The sequence below is a fragment of the Eucyclogobius newberryi genome, unplaced genomic scaffold (assembly GCF_026437365.1).
Source record: "Eucyclogobius newberryi isolate DKJ021-1_F unplaced genomic scaffold, fEucNew1.0.hap1 SCAF_19, whole genome shotgun sequence".
In the NCBI taxonomy this organism is placed as follows: Eukaryota; Metazoa; Chordata; class Actinopteri; order Gobiiformes; family Gobiidae; genus Eucyclogobius; species Eucyclogobius newberryi.
Window position 1 is genome coordinate 21,954,054 of NW_027315823.1, and position 10,333 is coordinate 21,964,386.

Consider the following 10,333-nt stretch of genomic DNA (forward strand, 5'->3'; position numbering starts at 1 on the left):
ATAATCTGATGGTTATAAAGTAAGGCATAATCTGATGGTTATTTGTACACTGCTGATCAGGATGCAGGAGTCCCCAACTGGCAGACCGTGGATCATAATTTGGACCTTCAGAGCTTTTGGTCAAGACTCCAAAACCATTTTCAATTTTTGATCTGAATAATCTTAAAATTTTGGCCTGATAAATTAACTGCAGAATTGTTTTATCTGCTTCAAGTTTAAAAATAACTTTAAATACATATTTTTGTACGTATTTATTTATTTATTTATTTGACATAAAATAAAATCAGAATGAGATGTAGGGGTTACATCCCAAAGGTCAGAGGAGAGCAGACAGTAGAATAACTCAAGGTTACTGTCATTTAAGATGTGCATGCCTCTCACCTCATCCCATTCATCTACTTTATCTCATCACAAATGGTCCAAATGAGGCAGAAAAGACCCAAGTCTAATACAGATATAATACAGATATATATATATATATATATATATATATATATATATACATATATATATAATATGATTAATTAAATTGTTATGAGCTTAAAGGTTGTTTTCTCTATAGATTGAACTCAAGCGGGAAACTACGGCAATGTTGAATTGCCAAAAAATAACATTGTTCAGTTTCAGTTTTTTTTAAACAAAACAAACAAAAGCAGTCCATGGACAGGGACTGGCACATTTTGGCAGGGGAAAGTTCTAACACTGGACATATTTACCGGACTTCTGACTGAGTACAGATGGAAAGTATTTTGGCAATTTAATACTACATACATGTACATTTGCTAAAAGAAGTTTAGCAAGTTTTAATCATAAAGAAAAAGCCTTATATTTTAAATCTGTTGAATATTGTAATACCCAAAAGCTATGAAATCTGTAGAGCTCTGGTCTAAAATTAAGAATTAGAAGTGGAATCAGAAAAAGTTCCTTGCCATTGTCAATGAACACAATTCACAAACATAGGAACTTGTCTCGGTGATTCGATGCAATGCCCAAATTATTATAATATTGTGCTTTTCTTTTTTCCACCACCCCCCCTGGCAAAAAACTGTGAACTGCACTAATTCCTTGTACAACCCATGGATGTATTATATTAACACCATATATTATGTACCGATATGTGCAATAATGAAATGAAAAACAAACATAGAAACACGCCCCCTACCTGTGCGTGGATGCTGATTGGTCAACCAGACGAACGGAGGCACGTCGAGCACGTAGCGTTTGCGACCATGGCGGAATGTGATCGAGTTGTCAGCTGCACAAGTAGTCACACCATGGATAAAAGCATTATTCTTCCTCCCGATGAGATTTTTCGCAATTTGGAGAACGCGAAACGGTTCGCAATTGACATAGGTATCTAAAATGTGTACATTTTCCCTGATACGGATGCTACGTGGCTAATATCCTTGTTAGTATGCAACTATGCTACAGACAAAATGATGACAACAACATGATACCTTAAAGCCAAAGTTCAATGTAGTATCTTTGCCTTTTATGGTCAACGATGTGACAATGATTTTTTTGTCAGTGTACTACTTCGAATCATGACTAAATACCGTATTTGTCACGTAGCTTACCATTAACAAACTAGCGTTACATGCTCGACATGTTTGTTTGTTTGTTTTTGTCAGGTGGATCCCTCACAAAGCTCGCGTACTACTCAACTTTGCAGCACAAAGTGGCCAAAGTCCGCTCTTTTGACAATACAGCAAAGGTAATCTGTGATGTCGGCACAGAAAACAATGGAAACCTGACGGAATCTGACAATAATATACGACACAACTACTGCTCTTTTTCTCAGGAGGCACACGGGGACAAACTGTACGAAATAGCGGTGCAAGAAGAAGTCACTGCACGACTGCATTTTATCAAGTTTGAAAATGCTTACATCGAGACCTGCTTGGACTTCATAAAAGATCACTTGGTCAACACCGACACCAAAGTTATAAAAGCCACAGGTGGAGGGGCACACAAGTTTAAAGATTTAATCGAGAAGAAACTGGGACTCAAGTAAGATTTCAATGTACAAAACAGTGTATTGTTCTTGTTTTTCTACTTGACTCTCACTCAAATGTGGTTCCCCCCGTGACAGCGTGGACAAAGAGGATGAAATGACTTGTCTTATAAAGGGCTGTAACTTTGTGCTGAGGAATATACCCCAAGAGGCTTTTGTGTACGCCAAACACGCCGACTCCGAGTTCAGGTTTCAGAAAACTCACCCAGATATCTTCCCTTACCTCCTGGTCAACATTGGCTCTGGCGTGTCCATTGTCAAGGTAATATCACAACTAGTGCTGCAACTAACGATGTTTTTAGACGTCGACTAGTCAGGCTAATGTACACTGAGACTTTAAATACATTACCAAACAAATAAAGTCTCATAGATGGAAAATAATACATATAAAGTGTAAAAAAGTAGAAATAGTTTATTAATTGTAATTTAACAATGTGATTTAGAGTCTGTAAATATGATATGATATGAATATGAGTACAATTATGTTTTGGGAAGCACAGCATTAGTGAATTAATCATTGCAGCCCTAAACAACACGTCCTAAATAAATCCTTTTTTTTGCCATTAATGTTTTGAGTCACAGTGGTAAATGCTTGTTTGTAACTTTGTTTTGGCTCATTTGGCCATTAAAGGTTGAGTCTGAAGACAAGTTTGAGCGAATTGGAGGAAGTTCAATAGGCGGAGGAACATTCTGGGGACTAGGAGCTTTGTTAACCAAAACAAAGGTATTTCCTACTATGTTATCAATCCCATTTTACAGCAATTTCTGCCTTCCAAAGTTATGTGTCTGTTCCATCATCCACAGAGGTTTGATGAATTGCTACAACTGGCCTCAAAGGGGCAGCATACGAACGTGGATATGCTCGTGAAAGACATCTACGGTGGATCATATGGTTCTTTGGGGTTGACAGGAGACCTTATTGCAAGCAGCTTTGGCAAGTCTGCCACTGCGGATAAAGGTGAAGTGTTAACATTGAACACAACAGACAATCTTTGAGCAAAATATATGTATATGTTGTAGTGTTGTCACAATGCTAACATTTCAAACTTGATTTCAGTACTAAGGAGAATACGTGAGACTTGATAATGATTTCAACAATAATAATAATCAAAAGACATTTTCAGCACAAAATGATAGTAGTTGCTTTAATGTTACTGCATAGTCTTTATTCTAGTTTTGATATGGTAAATATTCAATTATTGGTTTTAGTGTTGCTTATTATCTGGAGAGAGATTTTTGACAACTCATATGTAAAGCTAGAAAATAGTTTTATAGTTTAGGACTGTTATTAATCAGTAATATGTTATGCTGACCTTTCTTGATTCTTGAAGTAAATATGTTCTTGTGTGGGTAATTTCTTTTGTATTTTAGAGTTTTCTAAGGGGGACATGGCCAAAAGTTTACTCCACATGATTAGCAATGACATTGGGCAACTGGCCTGTCTCTATGCCAAGCTCCACAACTTATCCAGAGTTTACTTTGGTGGCTTCTTCATCAGAGGACACCCGGTGACTATGCACACAATCACCTACAGTATCAACTACTTCACCAAGGCAAGCCCCCCTCTTTACTCTCCTCTATATTCAGTGTTTTATCTGCTGTTTTGATGATATTGATGATGTATTTCTTTGGTCCTCTAGGGTGAAGTTCAGGCCCTTTTTCTCAGACATGAAGGTTATCTTGGAGCAATTGGAGCCTTTTTGAAAGGCGCTGAGGAAGACAGTAAGGAAGACGACTACTTACATGTGTTTTTTCCATGAAGATAAGTGTAAATCAATCATTTCTGTATTTACTAGACCCTAACCAGTACAGCTGGGGTGAAAATTATGCGGGCAGCTCGGGCCTCATGAGTGTTTCTCCAGACATGAGTCCGATGCAGCGAGCGCGCAGTGGAACGGTGAGTCCACACTGCTGTTACTTACGGGTCGCAATGGCCTAGATTTCCAATCATCCTCCTCTTATTGTCATCACTCAAACATATCATCATCATAATCTTTCTTTTTGTTCTCCCTTTTCCATTGTCCTCTATACTTTGTTCAGTTTCCCGTAAGTACCGCACTTCTGTCTGCTGTGTGCACTGGTTTGAGTCCCAGTTTTTTTTGGCTGTGTTATCCTTTGGCTTTATTCTGCTGGATTATCATAAGAAGTATTGCTTTGCACACAATTTAATGGGCTTTATGCAACATCGCAAAAAACTTTTGTTTAGTTATACTTTGTGGCTGCTTTACTGACTTGTGTGGAAATTGAAGTAGTTATGAAATACCGCTCACGTGTGCTCGGGCTGTACGATTGCTGTCGTAAAGTGCGTATTGGAATTTAAAAAAGTAGGATTCTTTTGAGAGTGCACACATTGTGAAGAACTCTTAACAATTGAGAGGCTGAAATCCGAATTGAGAAAGATTTTTTTCTATTTTCAAAGACACTGTTTTATCTAAATAATTGCAGCCTTTGAGATTTGATAATCGCAACTACTCCAAATGTTTTTTTTTTTATTTGATTGCAATATATTTTGCAGCCCCAACATGTGGTATTTTAATGGAATTCAAACAACTAATGCCATACTTTGTATAGACCTGTTTGTTTCCTTAGCTGAGAAACCTAGTACTAGTAGTGTTTGTTGAAATGGCACTTGTCCTCTTAATGTACATTGTTTTTAGTGATTCTGTAGGTTGAAATATTGTTTATAGTAGCTTGAAGTTGATTGTATTCTAGATAGTCTGATATGATAATGATCAGCGCACCTACAATCCATTTATGGTTGTCAGTGGTTTGTTTTGTTCAGTTTGACATGTTGGAGATGGATCGGCTGGAGAGGCAGCTGGTCAAACTGCCTTTGCTGCAGGATCCCTCCTCTTACATTCCGGACACAGTGGACCTCACCGAGGACGCTCTGGCGCGGGACTACTGGCTCTACTGCTTTGAGGACGCACTTGATGGAGTATGGCTCATTCACATTAGTACAGATTAACATTTGGTTATCATAGCGCTCCACATTTTAAATTGATACAACTTCTTTCTCCTGAATAGGTGGTGAAAAGAGCAGTGGCGAGTCAGCCCGATCTGCCTGAGGCCCAGGAGAGAGCAGAGAAATTTAGACAAAAATACAGACACAAACTTCAGACTCTTCGGCAACAGCCTTTGTAAGGATCTCTTTATGATCTGTTCATTGCACTTTCACTTTGCCTTTAACACTAGAATTGTCTTTGTCAAACTGATGTAGCGCTCCCTGTCTACTTGACTTGTCTTTGTGTAAAACTTATTCGTTATTAATGATAGTATAATTTGACACAAAGCTGCTTCTACATTCTTCATTGTGGCCTGGTAATGTAACTTCAATTTTAAGCAGGACTTTTAAGCACAACTTAAAAGTCCTGCTGTCAGACCTCCCTCATGGCCCTCATCCCTCACTTACCCATATGTTTGTTTTCATGTATTTCTGCCTAATGTAGATGCTTCTCTCTCTAGTGCTTATGGATCCCTCACTGTCAGAAGTCTGTTAGACACGAGGGAACACTGTTTAAACGAGTTCAACTTTCCTGATCCCTACTCTAAGGTCTGACATCTGTCCACTCTTTTCTCTCTGTTCTTCTGTAGTTTTGGTTTTATTGTGCTTGTATGTTGTGTATGTTGTACATGAAATCTTATATTCTGTCTGATTTCTGCAGATTAAGCAGAGGGAAAACGACGGCGCTCTCAAGTATTACCTGAAGGCGGTGAAGACTCTAGATGGGCTGGAGTGGAACGAAAGGCAGTTCGCTCTGATCAGAGGCGTCCTGGCTGGAAATGTGTTTGACTGGGGCGCCAAGGCTGTGTCAGAGTATGTCCAGAGCACGCTTTTCATCTATTAATCAGCTTTCCTCATTGGCCGCCGTTGCTCTTAGAGATTAAAAGTTTATCATTGATTTTTATTTCCCTCAGTAACAAATAATTCCTCACATCTAAATGTCATCATTATAGCTTTAACATTCTGAGTACTGTATGTTGCTGACCAAGTGTATTTATATAGAGAAAGTGAGTGTAAGTTCGATGGGGAATTTTATTACAAGCTATACATTTGCTAGATGACGGACACCTAATAACCACAAATAAAAGACAGATGATCAACATTGTTTAGTCATTTAAGTATACGTTTGTTCATTTTTTCCTTATGTCGTAGCGTTCTTGAGTCTGATCCTGAATTTGGCTTTGAGGAAGCTGAACGGCAGCTTGAAGGTCTGTTTTTATTCTTTTGTTTTTCTTGTTGCTCACTTACTTGCTGTTTCTCACTCTTCCGTTTGCTCCTTCAGAGCGGCCTTGGCTTGTTGATTGCTATGACCAGTGGTTCGAGAGACTAAAGGTCTGTACTGGCCACACAGCTGTGGCCAGCACAGAAAATAAGTGGCCGTATTTATTTTGTGCTGTTCCTTTGCAAAGTTGTGATCTTGACTGATACTTTAATCAATCCTGGTTTTCTCTTGCAGGGTCCTCCTCATAGGTGTGCCTTATTCTTTGTTGATAATAGTGGAGTTGACATAATTCTTGGTGTGATGCCTTTTGTCAGAGAGCTTTTGTCTCGAGGAACTGAGGTACAGATCTTTGTGAACAACATTAAACTGTACATTTAATGTTACGAAACCTATGTATATGTAAATGTATAAATGTCCTCAGGTTGTTCTGGCGAGTAACTCTGGTCCTGCTTTAAACGATGTAACAAACAATGAACTACAAATTCTGACTGAAAGAATTGCTGCCATGGATCCCGTGATACTGTGAGTGTTAATCTAATATGTAATATTAATGTTTTTAAAATGTTCAATGTTTTGTTGTGACAAACAGAGATGGACTGAGAGACGAGCGGCTCATGTTGGTCCAGAGTGGTTCCAGTTCACCCTGCTTAGATCTAAGGTTGGCTTTACACAAACCTTTGTATGTGGAAGATATAAATTTGCCCTCAAGAGAAAAGCACATTTTAAAATCTATTGACTCCAGTCATGGCAACTACACACGCACAAGACTCTCTGTGTCTCTCATTGAGCCACAATTCTTTTCTGTTCCAGCCGCCTGGACAAAGTGTTGGCCACGGTAGTGCGGGAGCGTAAAACAGATTTGGTGATAATTGAGGGCATGGGCCGAGCCATTCACACAAACTACTATGCCATGCTCAGCTGTGAAAGTCTCAAAATGGCCGTTATCAAGAACTCATGGCTCGCCGACCGCCTTGGAGGAAAACTGTTTAGTGTCGTCTTCAAGTACGAGGTACCAACAGGAAAACTGAGCCCTGACGGTTCAGCTCCCTCACCTTTATGATGAGAAGTAAAGACAAGCTATTGAATGGACTATAGCTCTGAATCTATCGATTATGATTGTTATTCTGGTTGGTATTTGAATCAAATTACATTATAATTGTATTTTTTTTACATTTTCATCACATATATCTTTTACTTTGTGTTTATGGTCATTGGCCTTTTTCAAACTGCAGTATTTCCTTGAAGTTTCCACTGCCTGCTCAACCAATACAATGCATCAGATTTGCACTACAAAACCCCCTTTTTGGCATCATTTTACAGGCTTGGGACTGGCACAGAATTACACTTGTCCTATGTGTCTGGAAAAATGTTAACTCCAAGTGCTTTTGTTTTTTTAAATTATATACAAGCTGCCAATGCACAAAATTGTCCGCCCACGTTGGAGAATTGTACATTTTGGAGATAGTTTGTGCGCTTTTGTTCGCGTGAATGAGACACAGTGAGGTAATTACAGCTTTTAGCAGCAGCACTTTCTCAGAGGGGATTTAATGTGCCTTGAGACTGGTGTAAAAAAGCATCAATTGTTCAACATCAAAAACAATAAGACACTTTTTTAAAAGCAGTTGAGCTCATTGGACAAGAACATAGTATTATAGTTTGTTTGTAAGATTTGAACACTGTCACTTTGTGTAGCTCTTAACTAGAAGTGGCTTCAGGGAAATGTTTGTCATTCATAAAGAACCTTGTAGGTTGAAGTGTTTGTGCGTTTCTCCACAAGATGGCAGTATTCAACTGTAAAAAAACAGACCCACAGCAATAATGCAAACTTCAGTGAGAAGTTGTTCAAAGTGAATGAGCATGTAAGCATTATACTGTAAGCATTATTTTTTATATTAATAATTATTATGATGTGTGTATCAGATTTGTAACTTTGTGTCGAAAATGGGAAATGATTGACTTTTTGTGTTCTGTAATTGTGTATTTGTTCTTGTTATAAACACAAATGATCACACTTTTCCACAACAATGGAATTGATTGATGTGAGCCTTGTAAACATTCAAAAGGGTCGCTTGTTAACTGACAAACTTGAAAAATCATCTGTTCACAAATGCCATTGTGCCGACTAGCTACTCCATCAATCTGTGAGAAACTCAAATGTTTGAAGACAATAATATAGATGTAAACCAGACTTGTAGATGTAATCATTCAACACACTGTGTGACTAGATCACCTTATTCTTAAAAAGACAAAACAAGACAATTCTTTAACATTTGTTATCAGAATCTATTGGAAAGATTACCCAAAGTTACAGCTGCTTCCTTTCAGATCCACATTAATAAATCAGAGCACATTAATATATTATAGATTGTTCACCTACATTTGTGACAGTTTAAGTAAAAATACTTTTGATTTTCTTTCCAGCATTGTGTTTGGCTCCAATTGCACTTACAGCACTTGGTGGGTGCTGGTGGGCTTTTAAAGTTGTAAATGTGTTTGCTTCACTGATTTGCTATTGGTTATGACAGACGTCCTTTCTGTTTCAACTTTGCCTCTAATAACGTCAATCAAATGATGACAATAGTGCAATTTATTAATGAGAATTATTAATTCACCCAATGCAAAATGGTGTATGCTGTGTGTAGACATCTGTAAAATACAAGTGTGCATATGTATGTATGTATAGAATGATTTCATTGGAAGCACAATTCCATGTTTGTCTGTCAATCACTTTTAATTAAACGGTTTAATTCCATCCTGTCTTGTGCCATGTGGGTGAGCGTGTCAGTAATGTACATGGAGCTGAGAGTTGGCCCACATTAAACGTTCCTTCCTCTGGCGGTGGAATAGCTCGACACCCTGGTATGTGCTTGATGCCTGCTGAGAAGCTGTGAGCTCATAATGTATGAGGAGGCTCTGCAGGGGTCCCGCTGCTTTGCCTCCCATCACTTCTCCGATTGCCAAAATACTCTGCCTAGAAACCCTCAGATAGAAAGGGTTTAATGTCTGTGTTGTTTCATCCACTTTAGATTTTAGATTTTGTTGTCTTGTGTAACTAGAGGTGAGAGATCAAAAACATTTATAAAATCCTAATTATTTTTTGAAGATGGGCAAAGATGGTATCAAGTATATTGTCTATTTTTAAAATATATTAAAAATAACCTCAGATACGGTAAGGGATATTTCAGCCCTTTAGTGGTTCGTTCACATTTTGTGCTCAACTTGAACATCAAACCAAGACATTTAAAGGCTCATCTTAGCACATTCCTGATGCATTGTGAAAATATCTGAATGTCTGAATGAGATCATATATGTATATATATTTTTTCCTTTATGTATTATTAGGCCCGAGCGCCACAAGCTGGCGAGAGGCCTATTAATCTCGTAAGGCCGTGCGAAGCACGGCTGCGAAAGTGCTCACTAAACGAGCACTTTACATTGAGATGACGTCATCCCCATATAAAGCACTCATTTGCCCTAAGTAGCTCACGAATACGTTCCCCATCTCTTGCATGTTCCGTGCATATAAGCATGTAATGCAAAAATTGAACATTATTACTGTATAGAGGGCCAAAAACACAAAGTGGGCGGAGCCCACTCAAAATTAACGAAAGTACCCGTCAGTGACCAGGGACCCACACCATGAGGTAGGAAAGCGCGAGCGCTTTTCGAAAATGTATAGTTTATGATATTTGAAAAATGGGAAACATTGTTTTCGCATCGGAATATTATTCTTTCTTCTTCTTCTTCTTCTTCTTCTTCTTCTTCTTCTTCTTCTCGGGACCAACCCCCCTATTTTTCACCCAGTGAACATTGACGAAAAGTCACAAAAATGTTCACACCTCTAAAAATCGTGCCTCTCTACATTCTGGCTATTTCCCTTTTCTAAAATAAAAAATTGGCGCGTCAGCGCCCCCAAATGTACCAAAAATGCATTGAGAGATGGGAAATGACCCAAAAAAAATCGGATCGTAGAATCATGAAATTTGGCGCAGAGGTAGATGGTGACAAGAGAAGTAAAAAATATTATTACGGCAACGCCGTCCGCCCAACCAAATGTCGGCCATATTGCTTCAAAAATGGCTAAACATGACTT

General features: G+C 38.4%; 1 protein-coding gene across 1 annotated transcript; it reads left to right on the forward strand.

The window, feature by feature from the left end:
• The first annotated feature begins 1,224 nt into the window (after positions 1-1,224).
• On the forward strand, positions 1,225-8,992 carry pank4 (pantothenate kinase 4 (inactive)). The gene is made up of 19 exons (XM_072452161.1): positions 1,225-1,353; positions 1,632-1,714; positions 1,802-2,010; positions 2,093-2,276; positions 2,646-2,738; positions 2,819-2,972; positions 3,386-3,567; positions 3,655-3,736; positions 3,811-3,911; positions 4,797-4,952; positions 5,042-5,154; positions 5,480-5,567; positions 5,680-5,831; positions 6,171-6,226; positions 6,301-6,350; positions 6,475-6,579; positions 6,662-6,762; positions 6,830-6,898; positions 7,051-8,992. Exons 1-19 carry the CDS (start codon positions 1,230-1,232, stop codon positions 7,298-7,300), a joined length of 2,352 nt encoding a protein of 783 aa, XP_072308262.1. The 5' UTR covers positions 1,225-1,229; the 3' UTR covers positions 7,301-8,992.
• The last annotated feature ends 1,341 nt before the right edge of the window (positions 8,993-10,333 follow it).